Raw genomic sequence first — 19381 nt, forward strand, 5'->3', positions numbered from 1 at the left:
GTCAAAAACTGCTAGTCTGAAGCCTCGCTCCCCAATCTTCAGGCGGATATGGGTCACGATGCGCAGCCTGTCTTCTGAGGGATTCGCTCTGCTCTGTCTTGTGCTCGAATCTAGCCCGTTTCATGGCTTTTGCCAAGGCGTCGAGAACAGCTCTCAGTCCGCTCGAGACATGCACAATGACTGCGCAGTTGCGGGCGAGTGTCCAGACGGGAGAGATCGAGGCGGCTGCCTCTAGACGCGAGGGCCGGCGATGCAACGCTCACCCTCCTTCCTCTCCTTGGCACTTGCGCCATCCTCTGAACATTTGGACATGCACATCTGTTGTCGCATTAAAGTCATCCCATAAGGTGCCATGTGTCGACGTGCCGGCCGATTCCCCATACCCCCGCATCCCCAAACTGCTTCCCCTCACGATCCACCAAGCCCACCACCTCCATCCAAGCATTTATTGTTGCCAAAACACGGCGACCAGTCAAGGTTGCTCGCTCCACCACAAACGTTCCACATCAAAGGCTTGGCTTTCAAATCTTGACCAGAGTGCTCTTGACGGTTTTATAATAATGAGAGGTTACATCCTGTTGTATCCGGAACCGCCTCTCCCTCCCCAAGCCCCGCCCGTTCCAATCAGTCGCCTAGATATTGCAATCCCCCGCCTGGTGACCCTTATAGTGATGATACATTCTACATTGCACCTTGCCACTCGTGGTGTTGTATTCCCAAGCCACGCGCATGCGCGAGCAGGGCTTGTGGCTTTTCCGTTACTCTGTGCCTTTATGTTTGCCATTCGTTCTCAACGACTTGGCACTCAGATCGACAATAGCCAAGGTCCTGCATCTCCATTGTTTTGGTTAGCATTGCTGCAAAATCATAATTGTCTAAATTCAAAAGCCCAAACCTGACTCTTGGTCCTCTATCTGGGCCCTTACCTTAATCCATCAATAAGCTGTCGTTGGGAGACTCTGTGCAGTACCCGCAAGTCTCGAGTCTCATGAACAATATTCAGGCACTCTAGTGTACTACTGCACCAGGGCAGTAACGTAGATACCTACTTCGTAGACCACCAGAGTATACAATCCTCCTCGTCTCACCTTCCATCCAGCATACCAAAACTTTCGCTGCCAGCCACCACCACTTTCCATTCGGCCTCCGCTCTAGTTACACATTGCCCACACCCTCCAGCCGAAAGCACAGTGAGTGGCAAGAGCGACAGAAAGACGCCAACAGGCTCGAGGATCTTGTGATTTTTAGTTTTACCAGTCAAAGTCGTTTTACGATCACACGAGTTCAATTCTCCCTTCAGACCCACGGTCGTCGCCCAGTCGGTGGAGAGAGAGAGACCCTGATGCCTTCATGCATGCATGCATGTCTGTACTTCGTAAAATGGTTGGAAAACGGATCCCCCTCAACTACGTGCTAGCTAGGCCGATCTTGGTGTCCCCTTCACAAACACACATACCGCCTCCCTCATCACTCCCCACGCACACACACATATGCACACCGCTCGCAGCATCGCAAACTCTTCCCATCTTTCCCCCTGGCCTCCATCCTCCCCCCCCTCCTCTGGGTCCGCTTGTCCGTTGCATTCTGCCGGATTCTGCCTGGTCGGCAAGCCGCTGATCCCCCCGACCGAGTTGCATGCAGGTCCCGGCGGCACGGCACGTCAGCAAGCAGACGCTACTGCAAGGCATAAGAAGTTTATTGTTACGCCCTCACAAAGCTCTACCGCTACCTACAATCACTTTTCTCGTAGAACTCGCTGCGGGGGCGGCATTCCCTCTGCCCTTCACTTGGTGCGACGTACCTACTCCACGTGCTAGTTCCTACGTAACCGCTTGGTGAGTGCCTCCTTCAGATGTTCTTGACTCCCGTTCGCTGTGCCCGTCAAATCGCACAATGAGTCGCTTATCTCACGCTCGAACCAGAAACTGAGACGTTCGGTAGACTCTTCGTGTTCTCTTCTTGCTTAGCCTAGACTTGACCCGTCAAAGCAAAACTCTCGTGGTTACGCCACTACTTGCGTTTCCAGTTCTTTCCTTGCTTCCAACCAGCCATTTGACAGCGCCACATGTTCGTTACAGCATGCGACCCGCTCCGTCCATGCAAGTGTTTCTGGGTCGCAATGCCCAGAGTCATCGCCCGATATGCCGCGCATCCTACATCTAAAAAGAACTTGCTTTCAAAGCCGAACACTGTCGACCAACTTTTGTGCTGCCCTGGGTATAAGAATAACTTGGCCTCAAGTCCGTTCGTGACAGCAAAATATTTTTCTCCACCATGTACGCTTGCTCGCGCGTCCGTCGTTTCCGGAAACCCATATACAGACACAATATCCCAGGCCAACGCCGATCCGATCCCATACCATTTGGCTTCTCGCCAGGTACCAGTAAAGTCACAAAATGCCCCAGGCGCGACACAATAACGCAGAGTAAGAAATGGAGGGGGACAATAACAATCCGGGTATCAAATCGAAGGTAGGTGCCGATTATGAATATGTGCGCCAAGAAAAGGGTAGGAGAGAGGCTAGATGGGGTTGTATCCAGCGCCGAGAGGCGATCGTCTATCGCCGGAAAGGCCATGTGGTTGTGGGGATAGCAGGATACCAGCAGCTCCTCAGGCTATACAGGAGCTGGTGTAGGGGTTTGTCCGCTTCGGTCACGAGACATCCAGCCAAATAGGTCAGTGCGCGAGCTCCCAGCCCCTGATGAAACAGGGGTTGGCGGCTCGGCTTCACGTCGAGGGTTGCTCTCGCGTGGTTCGAGGAGGAGACTCTTGCGATAGTAAGTGACCTGGACATTTCCTTGGTCACCCTCGCGCACGCGCCGCACCTGAGCAGCCAACCAGTCCTGCATGTCAGAGACTTCCACTAAACGATAAGGAATCTGGAACCGTTGCAGCTCGCCAATGATCTTGGCAGTGCGACTATGCTTGTCAAAGTTGACAACGGTAAGGCCGCCTGTGCTGTCCTCTTCCGACTGGGTACCCAGGGACATTTGTTTCGTCGCGGGGTTGCCAATGTCCACAAAGGTCAGATCCGTAAGGTACATGCCCAGAAAAGGCAGGCAAGGAGGTACGTGATCGTGAAGTCGCGTCCGCAGGACCTTGTTGTTCTGGGACGGTTCCACAATCTCCTGTAGTGTGCGCAACATCTCCTTTCGCTTGACAGAAATAGCGTCCCAAGTTTTGCGAAGGCGGCTGATCGTGCTACTGTTCAGGCTGCAAATTATGGCCATAAGCCCGTCGTAATTATGCAATTCGTGGCATTTGTGGGCAATTTTGATCCACTGCTTGATGGCGGCGGCTCGCTTCTTGATCTCGGCGTACTGAAGAATGGTCTCCGCAACGAGATTCGACAAGTCCGTCGACAAAGCTGACATGGCCTTTACATGCGGCGCGTCTACACCGCCGTTCTTCATCCACTGCGAGGCAAGCAGTTCTTCCGGCTGGATGGAGCAGAAAATGCCCATCTGCCTCAGAGTGATTTGCCGTGCCAGCTCGAGGGGATCAAAATCAAGGATTGTCGGCATGCCACTGCCAATTTTGAAGGACGTAAGCAAGTTCTGCTGGCTTTTGGAAATGACAGGTTGCGGTAATGGGCTGTCAGCCGGAATGAAGTGAGCGATGGCCGTGTTTGTCTTGCCCATTGAGGAGACAAGACGCGGTACTAGGGATCCTTCCCCTGAAACACGCTTGGCTAGCTCTGAGAGGCGGCGCCCTGCCGACGGCAGAACCGAGGCCAGCTTTCCTTCCGCGAAGGGGATCATAAGCTGCAGTGCGTCCCGATCAGTCTGCTCCTTCCAGTGGGACTCAAGCCAGCCTTTGAAAGCATTGTATACTCTCAAACGCACGGGGCCCGACATGTGAGGTGATTCGCCAACGTAATCGAAGCGATCGATGAGAGCTTCCGCTAACCTGACCGGAGTACAAAAGAGTCGGAATGTGAGATAGAATGTCGAGACAAACGCCGCGTCGGGCGTAGACTCGTGGGTGGTGAGACGCTCGACAAGTGCCGGGAGTGATCCGCCGGTGACCTGGCCTTCCTTGTTGAACATGAGCTCGTGGGCATATGTCCTCTCTAGAAGTCTCGTTTCGACGTCATCCGCCTCTTCGGCCTGAGAGAAGCTGCCGCTCGTACTCAGTTCCGACATCGAGGGCTGGCTACGAGGCACCAAAATATGGTCCGGCGTCGTCGCTCGTGTCGACGCCTGTGACATCATGCTCGTCTCCGAGTCCCGACTGAGGTAGGTCGTACTACTACCCGCGCTGGAGGCCGCCAAGGCATCGAATCGCGAGATATGCGCATCCGACTCAATTCTTGTAATGTCGGCCACATCGCGATCCAGGGGTTGTGGCGTTGTAGAGACCTCAGGAAGGGGCGGTAGAACAGGCCGAATAGACGAAACCGACGATGCAACACTGGAAGCATTGTCTTCGTTGAGAGATGGGGGTCGAGAGGACACTGGAGAGGTACTTTGGCGGCTGTGCGAGTCCGCGGGGATGGTGATCCTGGGAACCTGGGGAAGCGGCTTGTCAACAGCGGGTGCAGTGGGTCGTTTTTGAGGCTGGGCAGTCGACTCGCAGGTCTGGAACGATTCTGCCACGCTGATCAGATGAATCGATCGATCCATCGCCGAGGGTGTCCTCGCTCGCTCGTCCACGGCAATATCCAAGATGGTCAGGTCCATCCCAAGCGTATTGCCTTCCAGCTCGAATTCGAAGTCCCCAGCCCTCTCAATCGCGACTTTGGCCTTTGCGACACACTCTCCAGCAGCTTTCACACAGCCGGTGGCTGCCAGGAGCAAAATGCCATTGTCCTGCGGCAGAATGATATCAGCTACTTCGGTAGCGGCATTAGCCAAGATGTCTCGTGCAGAGTGAACCAAAATCTGGATCCGCCCCAACATGGCGTCTCTGACATGACAGAGCGATGCGGCACTGGAGCTGTTGTACTCGCAAACACCGTCGATGACTGCCAGTAACTCGCCGCCTGATGTGGCGGATTGCTTGATCGCGAGTGCCAGTTCCGGTTGAGAGTGTGATTGCAAGTGTAGTCGCCCAATGAAAGATCCGAGATGCGAGAGAAATTTGTCATGGCTGCGGTTGAGGCGCTCCGACACCAAGTGCTGGGGTCTCGACAAGGGCGATGGGCCGGCCAGGGAAACCCTGTGCGCCATGCCCGTGGAAAGGCGGTTGCCCTGTTGAAGACTTCCTTGGGACCATCGATTTTGGATCGCCGAGCTCTGAGAAGCGCCTAGTGACGACATGCGCTTATTCCAGGGATGCAGTGATGCAATGCCAGGTTCCGAGGTGACGCTGCTACCGACAACGCTGTCGGCCGTCCCGCGAGATGTCGTCTCGCTGCCGTTACTCTGGCTTTGGTCGTCAAAGGCCAAGCGCTCGGCAGGAGGTGTAGGCGGGATGTAAGATTCCTCCGCGACAGTGGCCATGACAGTAACTGCTGGCGGTGCGCGAGCCCTTCGTTCCTCCTCGAGGACATCCAGGAACCGGACGCCTTTGATTACGATCTTGAATGCCTTCAGGATCATCTCATCGACGATGTCATTGTTATTTTGTGGTGGCTGAAGCGTTCCTCTTTGACATTCCTGTAATCTCTTCGCCGTCTTGACCAAAGACGAGAGTTCCGAAAGTATCAACTTGCGGCTTCTTCTTAGGCCGTCACTGCGCTGAATGATGGTGGATTCCCTGTTCAGGCAGTTCGTGCGTTCCTGGGCACATCGCGGTCAGCAAGATAAGAAGGGGCCTAGCACTACCTGATACACGGCGCCAACCTACCAACAGAAATCGAACTCCAGCTATGATGCCCTTCATGAACTCCTGGTTCCTGAAAATCTCGTTGTCGTTTACTGATGGGCTCCGTAGGAGGTCCCAAAAGTTGAGCAGCGCCTTTAAGAGGCTGCGCATATCCTCGGGTTCGTAGGCATCGCAATAGTTGGTCGGCAACCAGCCCCTGGCGCCGGTCGCCAAGAGAGTACCGTCAGCCCAGCCGTTGGTGTGTACAGAGTGTATGAGGACAACATCGCCTTCCTCAAGTGGCAAGGTGACACTTGAGTCGGATAAGGCATAGCCAGGGTTGAATGGGTAGAAGGCCCTGAGGAAGTTGTGGAAGACGGGCGGAGCAAGAGGCTCCGGCGTCAGGTCCTCCTGGGAGCTGTTGGGTGTTTCTGGCGGAGTCATAGGGGTTTGTGAGCAGAGATTCGTCTGATGTTCTTGGTGGCCTGAGCCATTGGCACCGTCCTGTGGCTGCGACTCAGGAATCTCCAGCGGGGCCACGTATAGAACTGTTCGCGACGATCGGTCGCTCAGCATTGCGGCTGCGAAACCCTGAAGACGAATACCACGCTCATCTGGTCGTAGCCACACGGTCTAGCGGTGACGGCGCGTCCCAGAGCAACGGCCAGCCGCGCCCTGGCTCCAAAGTAATGGCTTTGACTATCCAAATAGCGCAGGAAAAGGAGTCCCAAGGGGATGTCGTCACAAGTCGTTCTGCGATGGGGTTCGTTGGCGTTGACGGGGACCCGGAGATGTAAAGACGGCCGCGGCCAGCGAGGCGGAGCTCGACGCAATTGAGCGCAGCCGGCAGTTGTGAGATGGACGCGACGCTTGTGTGTCTAGAGGCGAAACTGGGCATTAGTAACAGCCGGAGCGCGACCTGGATGTTGTGGCAGGAGCAGTTGACCCGTGTCTGGAATGCAAGCCAGAGACTGATGGGGCGGGCCTGGCGAGGAATGCAGGGTGGACTAATAAGTGCAAGCAGCTGCTGGGGGCGTGGACGACATTACAGCAGGGCATTAGGCAAGGGCAAGCCGCTGGGCCCCTTCTAACCTGGAAAGGGGGAGGGAGGGGGAGGGGCCTCAGCCGCGGAATTGGGGCACACAGAGTGACCGACTTACATGCAGGTGTGCCGTGGTTCGAGTAGACTCGCCCACGGGCAAGGACGAAGCAGAGGGGTGCCAAAGTTGGATGAGGCGATGCAGAGAAAACGACAGGCCCGAGAGTGTGGAAAGGGGGCTTGCTCTTCGTATTCCGGACTCGATGCCTCGGGTTCAATTTTGAGAACACGGTGTTTCCGTCCAGACGAAGAGGTCACAGCCAGACAGACGGTGCAAGCAGGCCGAGGCAAGATGGCGAGGCGACAAGAGGCGAAAAGGGCAGGGCAGGGCAGGACAGGCAGGCAGGGGCTGGAAAGTAGTAGTTATAAAAGGGCTTTTGGTGTTTGGGGCGCCGCGACAACAAATGGAGACCTTTTGCAATGGCGTCCAGATATCGTCGGCCTCAGTTCTGGACCAAAAAAGTGCAAACCCTGGGGGATGGGAGAAGTGAGTGCAATTGGAGAAAAGGAGAGGGTATAGTATTGGAATGCGCGCGCGAGAAGAGGAGAGAGAGAGAGAGGAAGAGGAAGAGGGAGATCCGGGACAGGAGGAGAGAACGGCGAGACAGAGCCGGTCGAGGAGAAGCGGGCTTGCTGGAGCACGGACAAGGGGAAGGGTGACGCTGTTGTCTTGTCGTCTTTTTTGCGGGTCTGGAGGTGGCCAGGTCGAGGGGCAAGGCAAGGTACTAAGGTCTGGAAGTACCCTGGCAGGCTTTGGAGGTACGTACGTACCTACTTACATCCAGAAGGTACTAACTTACTGTAGTATGCCTACCTCGGTACTCGAGGCGACCAAAGCACAGCACGAAACCTACACTCCACGGTGTACGGAGCAGCTAAGTTAGCACTTTACCTTGGGTCCTCGTCTCTGTCGGCGTAGTGCAGTCACGGCCAAGGCCAAGCGGCCAAAGCAGGCACGCCCTGCGGTACCAAGCTCTGTCGCCTGCCAGGTGCTTCGTTCGTGCCTACTGTACATCTACTTCGTACCTCATGTACGTTCGGGCGCGGAGCCCAGCCGCGAAAACGGGTGTCGCTCGTTGGTTGGCTTTCTGTCGTAATTGACGATTGGGGTGCGGCGGCGAGCGGCTGCAATGTCACCGCCTGCCGCCGCTGTCGACTTGAATCCCGTCGACGTGCCGATTCGGTGGCAGAGTAATAAGGTAATAAACTAGTAGTAGCACAATAGGAGCCCCTGGAGGTTCGGGCATCATCGAACCCGTTCGACGCCCGTACAGATGACGCCGACGGGATGGCGGCTATGAGGGCAGCAAGACTCAACCGGAGTACCTTACCTACCTACCTGGTAACTTAGTAGGTACCTTAGTAGTCAAGCCAATGTGCTGCCCTTTCTCTAGGGCAACTGGTAGCCCGCCCAGGATCACTCACGGCCAACAAACCTGACGGCTGCCCGTACTGACTGACCACGCGTGGAGGTACACGCCCAACTAAGTCCGTCCGCAGTGCTGTTGCTGCTAACCCAATGTTAGGTGTGCGCTCGTGCTCCGCCTTGTTCTGCTCGCCATCCGGCCTCCCTCTGCCGTGACTACCTACAAACTAGGTAGGTAGGTACTAGAGGTCGTATATGATGCTTGCACGAAGGGTACTATAGTACGTACGTACGAGTACCGAGCAATTTTTGTGTCGGTCGTCCCTGGTCTCGACCGCTTGAGCGGGTGGCGGGGATGGGGTGGGCGTGTTGCCGTGACCTCGCGAGCGACGGCGGCTTCCCCTGGCCAGACCATCCATCCCAATCCAGCGGCGCTGCTCCTGCAGCATCTCAGTCAAGAGAGGTTCCAATCTGTCCAAGTGCCGTGCCGTCCATCCACCCGTCCACTCATCATCCATTGTCATCGCGCCGGTCGTAAACCCCAAGTCAGAACCCCCCCCAATATGCCAGGGCTTCATGTGTCCTCTTCGGGGAGACGCCCTTGCCCGAGAGGAACTCTGTTCGCCCAATGCCGCGTCATGATGTGTAGCCGGCCTCGCGAAGACGATGAACTCTGATGCCGCACCTCAAGTCGATGACTCCACCACACAAACCCGGGCGGCAGGGCCTGCACGCGAGGTTGGGTTGGGTGGGGAGGGATTGGGGATGCAGCCAAGACACAGGGGGTGCAGAACAACGGGGGTGACGGAAGCTGTTTTCGAGGTGAGGCGCTGAGGCAGACGCTCCGGCGGGGGCAGGGGCTCATCAGGGAGCAACAATGAATTGGATGGGGTGCCACTCACGAGGGAAGCCCGCCGGGGGTGGCAAAGGGCACCAGCATTGATGAACCTTGACGCCCGCCGGGGGAACACATCTTGGAGGAAGGCACCATGGCAGGCACCCAGAACAGTGGAGGCCAGGGGACCGGGCATGGCTTTGGCATGCCCCGGGCACCTCGGACAGCGCAGCTGTAAACTGTACTAAGGTAGCTGTACCCGGGCGCCCGCAGGCCGCCGCGCGACGTGATGGGACGCTTCTCGCCGGCAGAGTGCCGAGGGGCCGCACGCCAAGAGGCGCCTGCAGGCCAGAGTGCCACCCTCTCCTTGGGAAGCTATCGGATATGGGCTGGAGAGCTGGCGTCCGCCTGCCCCGAGCGACGTGATGGCGGCATTGCTGCCCGTGCGTGCCGTCGAGACCCATTGACGCTGCCCAGGGCGGGCGGGTGCCCATCGCCCAGACTTCATGCGATTGCGCCTGCCGCAGCACCAGCGGCTGCGCCCGCGCCGCCTCCAGTGGACACGCACCACGCCTGTCTCGCAGTGGAGCTGCCGCCAGAGCCAGTAGGCAAGTACGTATATATACCTTACTGTACGGAGTACGTATGCACAACAACAAAAGGGCCTCAGGCACAGACGCACGCGCACACGCAGACACGAAGACAGGATGAGAGCTGGGTCTGTAGCCCGCGAGCCGGCTGCAGTCCACCTGCATCCTGCATCCCCGTGGGTGGTCCCCTCCTCCCCCCCCCTCCCGAGCCAGCGCCACCCGACCCGGCAATCAAGCCCGCCAACCTCGACGCCGCCGCACTGCAGAGAGCTCGAACCCCCGGAACGGCTGGAACCAGGCCCCTTTGGTCCTCTCCGCCCTGTTGTCGTGGTTGCTGACAAGCACACTCGCAGCCGGCGCCTGCGGGAAGGTTCCTGGTCGGCTCTCCCCTGCCCCTGACAAAGCGCCGCCACCGCCAAGGGCAAAGGCGCTGTCTCCGCCCCGCCGGTTCTGGTCCTTTCTTTGGGGTCGCCCTGGCGGACATGCTCGAAGCTCTCGATGAATTCGAATGCCTAGGGACGTCACGGCACGTACTAACTTAGATCCTCAATGTTGCCCCTCTCTTCCCGACGCGCGATGGAACCTTATAGATTACTCCCCATCACGGCCCTGGGCGGCCGTATTTGCCAGTCCGCTGGATGTCCATCTGGAAGAAGCTCTACCCTCTTTTCGGTCCCGCAGCAACATGGCGTAGTATCCGTGCTTCTCAGTCTTGGACGGCCATGACTCCACCTCTGACCAGGGGTCCGAAGACATAGCGCTCTGGGTGGGTTCCCGGCCCGGGCAACCACCTGAAAGCCTCCGGCCTTGTCGTACGAGTGCAGGTTCGGTGCAAGGCAAGGCTCGGTCGACAATGGACTACTAATATAAACCAACATCGGCCCTACAACTTGCCAACCAAGATCAAAGCCCCTGAGACCGGTCAGTGGCGCGCCAGGAGCATTGAGCTCCCAAAACTGGCCAGTCGATGATACTATGTACTTGTCAGTATCTGGTCTCAAGACCGAGTGGTCCTGGATTACCCACACGCGGCGCGCAAGCCGCCAGCTGTGGCGTCCGGTTTGCTAAGGGTCACCTTGCGAGCCAGAAACACTGCGGCTGTTTGGCATTTCTCGGGCAACAGCGGCTACGGCGTGAGAGCCAAATTCGCTGTGGCTTGGATGGACGCCGCGACCGCGAGATGGGGCTTCAATCATTGGGAAGGCTTGCACCCACCTTCGGGATCTGAGACCTGACCTGGACCGGCGATGCTCGGTTAGAAAGTCCAATATGCGTCACCGTGTGAGCATAGTCGGTTTTGGAGCCACACCAGGCTCCAATGCAATCCAGCGCTCGGGTGCATCAAAAGAGAAGCAACGTTGTTGGTCAGTGGGTGCCATGGAGTGGACTGCTAACAGGTTGGCCGCCCGAACTACGTGCTGTTGCGCGTCGGATGCTCCTATCAATCCACCGCAACTCAGAAACCACGGTGTCATCCTGAAGCCTGCTGCTCGGAGCAATGCCAGACGATACGGGGGACTGGGCTTCACCGAGGCCAGCTTCACTTGTGGGCGAGAGCCGAGCTCAGTTTCCATGGCCCTGCAGTGAGCACTTCGCGCCGCGCTTCGTACTGCTTACTCCTGAGGCGTGCACGGAGTAATGCGGTGGTAATCCATCGCGTCGCATGGATAACAGCAAGGGCTAATATGACCGTGAACGCTCCACGCGTCAGTCAGTCAGCACATGCAGGAACGAGGGTTCGAGGCAGCACAGGCGGAGTGCAACGGTGCGACGCGAAAGGGCGACGCAAGGTCCATAACACGGCTCCCAAAGTAGCAGCCCTCCTATACCCAAGGTCGGGGCAGGGCGTCCGACTCCTTTGCATCCTCATCTTTGTCATGCTCGCCGTGGCCACCAGCGGCAGAGGCATGCTAAGGATGGCAATTGCTATACGTACAATTGGCCCCCCATGTGAACCTGGTCTTGGACAGAAACATCCAGGTCAACGATGGCAGCCTCTCGAATCTAGGAGACCGAACCGCGTAGAATGAGGCACCGTGGGTGCTCTCATATGAAAGCCGGTCCAAGTTCGACGAACGACAACGTTCCACATCAGTTCTCTGTCTCGCTCGGGTGTCACAACATTGCGGTATGTCGGCCAGATTGAAAGCGAACCTGGTTGCCCTTTGAGGAGATGCACACCCCCACATATGCGTCGGCTGACTACTAGCAGGTTCCTGACATGGTCCACTGACGAGCCACAATGCAGCCGGGGCTCCAAACCTGGACGACGCAGGCTCAGGTCGACAGGCAACCTTCCATGCAGCGTGCAGACCGTTCCGGATAAGCAAGCAACAATGGCAAGCTGCCGCTGTTGTGTAGCCTCAGCAACAACCATCAAGAAGTGGCCGGCCAAGGCTACATGACTTGGAGGCAACTCTCCGGTGGTGGTTGCAGAGCATTAACCGTGTCAGGCTCCGTGTGCCTGCAAGGCTAATCCGAGACAAGCGACATCCGAGTGTATGGGTTGTGGTGCGCTTTCTGTGCGGTGTTAATATTAGTACTCGCTCGTACGTGGCTTCAGACACGCTTAGTGCGCTTATTTGGACACTGACATTAGTTACTACAACTACTCCGTCCTCGGGACGAGGTGCGTGAAACCACAAAAGCAAAAGCCCGTGGCTGAGGCTGAGGCCACCAGCATGATTTCTTACGAGGCTCTTCTCTCCAAGACACCGGGCCTTTCTCTTTTGGACACGTCCACGCCCTGGACGAGAGACTGCATCTCTATCGGACCAAGCACCTGTCCCGTCGCAAATCGCGATTTCAAGCTAAGCACTCCCAAAAACAATAAGGCGGGGTCGAAGCCGCACAGGGCGCCAAGCTCGGGGCCATTTGAACATGCAAGAAGCAAGTCGGGAGCCAAGCGCGTTTCGGGATTGCCCCAGATTTGACTGATCGTGGGGCGATGCATCCCTTGCTTTGACGCTGCCTCCCTCTCGCGACTGTCTGGCTGCACGTACAACGTCCTGGTCCGTAGCAGGAACACGTGTCCCCGTTCCTGGGGATGGGCATCAATCGTGGCCATCGACCTGCCCAGCACCAGAGGACACCTCGGGCATGGATGGGCATTGCATGGATCAAGAGGCTGACCAGCCCCTCGAACGGACGGACGGGAGGATGGACGGACGGGCGAGCGAGCGTGCGTGCGTGCGTGTTTGACACCATCATATCGCGTCAGGATTACTAGGCAAATGAAAGCGCAGCCGTCGTGGCGCCCGGCGTCGCTCTTGGTCGAGGGCGCGCGGTGCCATGTCCTCGCCGCTGTGCGATGCGGACATTTGGCCCGCCCGTGACGATGTCGTCAACGCAGGCTCGTACTACCTTACGTGCAATGACTGGTACGTGCCAATCCACGGGCCGGGGTCCCGCATTGGCAGGGGTTGTTGCGCTCAAGGCAGTGGTAGTACCAGAAGTCGTTGACGGACTCCGTCGAATGCGCATCGTCACTGGATGAACCGTGTGTTCTTCGCGCGAGCATGGCAGGAGAACCAGAGATGGCCCTGGTTCATGCAGGTGTTGTCACGTCGTTGCAGGGCGCCGTGGTCATCCAGAGTCTCCGTCACCCGCGCCCGCCCCGCGCGTGCGCATGGGGCAGATCCGGCCGGCTCATCAGGGTGCGTACCTGTACTGTACTGTAGGTGGTGTACTTGGCTCTCCGTGCTCTGTCCGTCTGTCCTGGAGGTACCGCCATCAACTGAGGGCTGCGAGAGTGGTGGCTGGCGGAAGGGGAAGGAACAACCGTCACCCGCGTCGTCACAGCATCCATGTAATCTTCATCGATCAATCAATCTTACCGTTGCGTCATCCCGCCATCGCATCACCGTCTTTGTTGCTTCCATCGCCGCCTTCCATCGGGGGACCTGGTTCTGCTCGCCCATCACCCGAGCGGTTCCGTACCCCGGCTGTGCCTCGCCGAGACGCTCCAAATCGCGACACCGCGCAAGCCCACGGCTCCAGTGCCCGGTCATCACGGTGCTTGTCATGCCACAGCAGTCGGCCTCTCTCCGTCGACATCCAGCACTTGGGCCGACAAAGGCGGAAATCCGGATCCTGTGTCCTCAGCGTCTTTGCTCTTGCCCCTTCTCGCGCTACGCACTCAACGCTCGTCTCGTCGGTCCAAGCACGTCCCACGGCAGCAGTGCGGCTCACACCAAGTTCCGCAGACTCGAATGCATGCTCGCTCGCACACGACGCCGCTGCACTTGTTCCTGGTCCGCGCCGACAATGGCGCCCTTAGCGGGTGCGGCCGAGGCTCCCGTCTCTCCGCAATTCGCTGCGGTGCGGGTCAGGCCCGTCATCGTGGGGCGCCCGCCCCCTGTCGACGAGCAGCGGTCGGCACACATTGCAGGCTATTCTGGCCCCCTGCTATCACATTTCCCAAGTTCCCGAACCTTGGCAGAATCTGTGTCACGGTCAACGGCAATTATCCCAGGGGACGAAATTTCTGCATCACACGAGACTTTCCACTAGCTCACGCACAGCCCATCACGGAAGAGACCAAAAGAAGCCGAAGAAACACTCGCCATGCTTACGCTCAACGGCGGACTGTTCAGTCGAACACGCGACAAACCTGTACCCAGACCTATCTCGCTCGTAGGCTGAGCTTGTGAGCCAGATATCTGGGTCGGTACGCGTGGAATATCGAGTGTCTTCCACGCAAGAAACCAGGGTGATCACTGCAATCGTGCCTAATTTGAGGCCCGGTTGCACCACTTTCGGCATCTCGGACGGCGGCGGCCATCTCACGTGCCTCTCACAGTCCCAAAAGGTATGCTCGTTGAGCTGTTGGGAGCTAATGCCACCCCGGAGATGTTGGTGGCGAAGAAACCGGACCGCCCTGTTGCCCCGTCGTCGCGCCGTTGAAGCATTGTCCACGGAGCCCAATTAACAGTCAACAGCGCAGTTTCTCAGATACGAGCGCCGTCGGAGCCCAGTCGCATTGTACGCTGCAGTCTTTGGCGGGGTTCTTTTCTGACTAGGAGGCATGGCAAGCTTTACCTTGCGAGGACCATTGCACAACCTTGCCATGTCACCTATTGGTGCTCGAAGAGCTACCTTAGCACGAAGATACCTCCAATGCCGCTGGCGTGCAAGCCAAGCCACCAACCACAGGCGTGCCTTTCCCGGCATCCTGGAAGCGGGCGAAGAGCGGGCAGGCGGGCCTGCATGGAGGGGCCGATTCGCCACGACGTACACAACGGACTATTACCCACAATATCCTCACGAGAGAGTGCAGCCAGCAGGTACGAAGAAGGCAGCAGCACCGACGTTTTCTCTGAAGGAAGTCTGCCTTACAGAGCTCCATCTTTTCTGTACCATCAGGAAGCTGCATGGCGGGGGCTCGGGGGTGGTCAATGCCGGCACGCCTAATCCCACTGCCCTCCGGAGTTAGTCCCACTGTGTACTGCACCAATTTAGGCAGGTGAGGTGGTGCGTCTGAGAATTCCTAAGCTTGTGAGTGGCTGCCATATAGTTCGAGGGGCGCCGAGACCCGTATAAAAGGTACCCAGGTGTTGCCGTCGAAAGGTTTAACTAGCACTACGAAGACTACGCTACGAAGACTGCGCTACGAAGATTGCGCTACGATTGAATTGCGCTGCGAAGATTGCGCTATGAAGATTGCGCTACGATTGAAGACTGCGTTGCGATTGAAGACTACGCTGCGAAGACTGCGCCGCGAAGCCTACGCTACGAGAATTGCTTGCTACCCGTTGCGAGGATGGCTTCGAAGACCAGCTGCGATTGTAGGCATGACTGCCTCGAGGCGCCTTGCGTTCAATTGATCCGGTTTGCCTATTCGGGTGCAGTACACAGTGGGACTAACTCCGGAGGGCAGTGGGATTAGGCGTGCCGGTCAATGCCGCACCCATTGGCCATGCGTACTCGGCTTGGGAAACCACTTCCAGCGCACAACAAAGACCATACGCCGCAAATATGAAGGGTGGTATCGGCAAGGGTTGATCCTGCATGAACTCTTCCCCTCCTCCAAAGTCACACATGCAGTCTCTGTCACTAGTAGTAGGTCTGGTGCTTCCAAGTCTATACAGCTTTCAGTACGTCGACTGTACTCACGCTAACTTTCCACCGCCCGGCAAGCAAAAGTACACAGATCCAGGCTAGCTATTAGTTATGAGCGGCGACTCTCCTCGCTCTGGGCCGCCGACCCCTGCCTAACGTAGTTCTTGATACCAAGTAAACGGGATCTATCAACGAGACCAGCCCGCCAGCTTTCTTACGACTTCGGAAAGAGGCCCGATGATCCACATGGGCTATATATCCGCACGTACCAACAGTTACGCCACTGAGGGTTCTCATGCATCAGCCAGGAGGTGCAGGACGAGCTTCTAGGTGACTTACACGGACTTAGAGCAAGCCGCGACAATACCAAGCGGATTTATTACCGATTTCGCCAACTGCTAGCCGAGTTTGGCCCGACCGGATGCCCTGTGCGCCAACCGCACGTGGCCATCTTGGCCAAGACAGGCAACCATCACGACCAGATTTGTCAACGTAACGGTTTTGGGCGGGAAACATGTCTTCAGGTGCCTAGATCGGCATCGTCTTGTCGACTGCGCCGCAAGAACCTAACAATAGACTATTGGCATAGCATGGCTTTTACAGCGCTGGTCGCAGACTCACCCACCCGGTCGCAAGTCACTATCGATAGTACAACTGGCAGGCCAGTTGTTATATCCGATATGCAGTACGTTGTCATCATAACACGTGCCAAAGAGTTACCCAAATCAAGCAAGGGTGCCGAGACAACAGTCGGCGATGGCCGGTTGGGTTGCCTCTGAACTAATGTGGTATCCTCGAATGGCAGCATAGGAAGGGATCTGTTACCACCTCTTGAGGAGGACAGATGAGTCCTGATCGGATGCCAGAGGGCTTGGTGCTTGCACGTTACTTCTTACATGCGTACATACATGCACTTGTGGACCACGCACGGGCGTGCCCGGCTCATGTCGGCGGCTGGCCCATAGCGGAGACACCGGTGAAGGACTTCTGAAGCTCATGCGGTACAAGTCGAAGTCGCGGTACGATCACCTTGTCCTTTCTTGTCTGACATGGGCCGGCAACTTTCATCGTGATGCGGGACAAGCTTCCTGCAGTCTTGCGTCATGCATTACCGTTCAGCGCCGGCAGCAGCGCCCCATTGTTGTAGCAACATTTGATCCCGGAGTACATTGTGCGCTATTGCACGATCGCTTAAATGCAACGACAGGGAAGCATCCTCACGGGCGTGGCGGTCTCTCCCTAATGAGGCGAGGTGACGAGGTCCGTGCTAATCTCTTCATCGGACGCAAAGCAAAAACACGCAACTTTCGAGGCGACAGGGGTCAGGGATGACCGTGGGGAAGCTGTCTTGCTTTCTCCCGTCGCGGAAGCGCAGTGAGCGCGAGGCATTGACAAGCCGAAATGTGCGCGACGTCAGCACCCAGGTCTCCCAGGTGACCCTTGATGCCTGTTTGACGATCCAGACCAAGATCTGTGCCAATCAATATGGGGCCCGGCACTCGTGGATGCCATGTGATAGCCTTTCATGGCTGCCCCTCTTGGGCTTGGATTGTCAAGAATTGCGAGAGGCAGGGTCTTGTCCCGGTACGGGCGCTTGTGGGTGAGATACATCAGACACACCCGTTGGCCGCGTGGTTCACCTTGACTCTCAATTTAGCCCGCACAAAGACTGCATCTGGTGAAGAATTTGTCAATCACCCTGGGCCATCATCGCTGCCTACGTTGCGAAACAGCGCCGGGTCCCTTGCTTGAGCGACTGCTGCTCCCTAAGCGGAACGGCAGTGATGATGGGCACTCAGGAAGTCGATCACTCCGGGCATCAGCGCTCGACACAGGTCATGGGGTCTCACTGCGTACCATCAACACTTGTGTGGACTGCCGACTGCAACCTTGTCATGGCCAACCCAACGACGGCGGACATCCCCTGACGATGTCACACCACACTGGAAGCCAGGACTTCCCTGGTTCACCAGGCAGCACCGGACGGTCGGTCGGCAGACGAGCATGGCCCGCACAAACGTAACCAAGAGCACTGGCAATCCTGGCTGGCCCCACAGCACTGTTCGAAGGTTGGCAGCGGGGAGCGCACGCCAAGTTGTTCATCAGACTCTCTTGTTGACCTTGAGGAGGGGGCACCCTCTGGTTGCCGCACAACTCAGGAGTCTTCCCCCGTCAAGGCACATTGTTCGAACTTGGCCTTGACGCCAGGACCCGGCTGCCTCCATTCCAAGGCGATGTACAACAACAATGTGACAACCCGCAGCCTGCTCGCATTGACACATGAAAAGAAGCCCACTTTCCCGTTTGGCCAGGCATCCCGCCGGGTGCACTGGCGGGCAAGCCCTCTCTCTGCGGCAACCGGGGAGAGGGGGGGCAATGTCGTACGAAGCAGTCTAATGCAGCCAGGGCTGTCCAGGCCGTCGGGAAACAGAGGCGGCGCCGGTGCAACGAGCAGCGGCGCTCCGCATGAAGCAAGGAGCGGCGGTCCCAAAACAGCGGCGCAGGGTCCATGCAAGACTCGAGCCGCTGCGCGCGTGGCAACGAGGCTGTCTGCTGTCACTTGTCAGAGGAGGAGGGGGGGAACAAGCAACTTTTTTTTTCAACGGCTGTCGTCTTGTCTCGTCTTCGAAAACCGGTGCAGAAGATCAGTCTGAGACACGCGCGCCAACGCCCCACGGTGCGTGCCGAAATACGAAGAGAGGTAATCAATCAGTCAGTCAGTCCAGGAACCCACGGGGTTCTGGCGTTAGTTGTCCGGTGAGCGAGGGCCAGCGGGGACGGTGCGCAAAGCCGCTTGTCACTCCCCTCTGTCACAGTCCAGTCCTCAGAAAGCGAAGCCCTGCGGCTGCGCTGTCGCTTTGGCCGACGGTTGGCCGAACGTTGCAGGGCGGGAGATCGCGCCACGCCATGCAGAGGGCAAGGCAACTTAACAGCCGCCCGCAGGCAGGCGCATCCCGGTCCCAGCCAGGCTGCGTCCCCCGGAGCTCCTCCATGCAAGCTCTCATTTCGAAACCTGGCTGTTGCCATGCTTCACGAGGTACACACGTAACTACGTAACTACGTGGTGGCCATGTTTTCCAAGTAAGTGCCTTGACGAATCGCAGGGGTTCATTCTTGCTGCGGTTGCGCACTCGAGACGACGAGCGCGACATATTCAGAGATGAGCACCCATCGACCAAGTTAGTACCACTTCTGTGACGCCTTGCAGGCATCCCACCATGGCCAAGCTGACGTGCAGTTCGGGTGTCAACTCAACGCCTCGGCGGCGCCTCCGATGAGGCTTGCTGTGCGCCGTCCTCAGCACCGTCGCCCGCCCCCGAGGCGTCGTCTTCGACTGGAGGCGGGGATGTCCCGGCAGGTGCCTCGTCAGTACCGGGTCTGCTCCCCGGGCCAGGGGGGGTACTAGTCGGCGTTGGACCGTGGCTGCGGTCTTTTATGCTCATCATCAGGCCGTTGGGACGCCATGCAGTCTCCTCCTCCCTGTCAATCATCACCCCATTTCACCATCTACCGGTTTCCAGGGCCATGGAGCGCATTTACGCAGTGACGAACTTAGTACGCGCAAGGCAGGGGGCCCAGCTGACGTTGCCGTTGCCGTTGCCAGCTGTCAACTCAAAACCTTCACTTATTGATACATATGAGGGCAAACTAACGACGATGCAGGCGCCGCCGCCGCCGCCGCC

General features: G+C 57.6%; 2 protein-coding genes across 2 annotated transcripts; both read right to left on the bottom strand.

Moving 5' to 3' along the window:
- Nucleotides 1-1778: 1778 nt before the first annotated feature.
- On the bottom strand, nucleotides 1779-7397 carry BUD5 (Ras guanine nucleotide exchange factor bud5). Its single transcript, XM_047987268.1, has 2 exons — nucleotides 5791-7397; nucleotides 1779-5723 (listed from the first exon to the last, which is right to left on the bottom strand). Exons 1-2 carry the CDS (start codon nucleotides 6322-6324, stop codon nucleotides 2616-2618), a joined length of 3642 nt encoding a protein of 1213 aa, XP_047843252.1. The 5' UTR covers nucleotides 6325-7397; the 3' UTR covers nucleotides 1779-2615.
- Nucleotides 7398-12327: 4930 nt separating this feature from the next.
- On the bottom strand, nucleotides 12328-12705 carry JDV02_005931 (uncharacterized protein; the record flags this gene model as incomplete). Its single annotated transcript, XM_047987269.1, has 1 exon — nucleotides 12328-12705. The coding sequence occupies one exon, from the start codon at nucleotides 12703-12705 to the stop codon at nucleotides 12328-12330; it is 378 nt and encodes a 125-aa protein (XP_047843253.1).
- Nucleotides 12706-19381: the final 6676 nt, after the last annotated feature.

This window comes from Purpureocillium takamizusanense, chromosome 5, assembly GCF_022605165.1.
Source record: "Purpureocillium takamizusanense chromosome 5, complete sequence".
Taxonomy (NCBI): domain Eukaryota; kingdom Fungi; phylum Ascomycota; class Sordariomycetes; order Hypocreales; family Ophiocordycipitaceae; genus Purpureocillium; species Purpureocillium takamizusanense.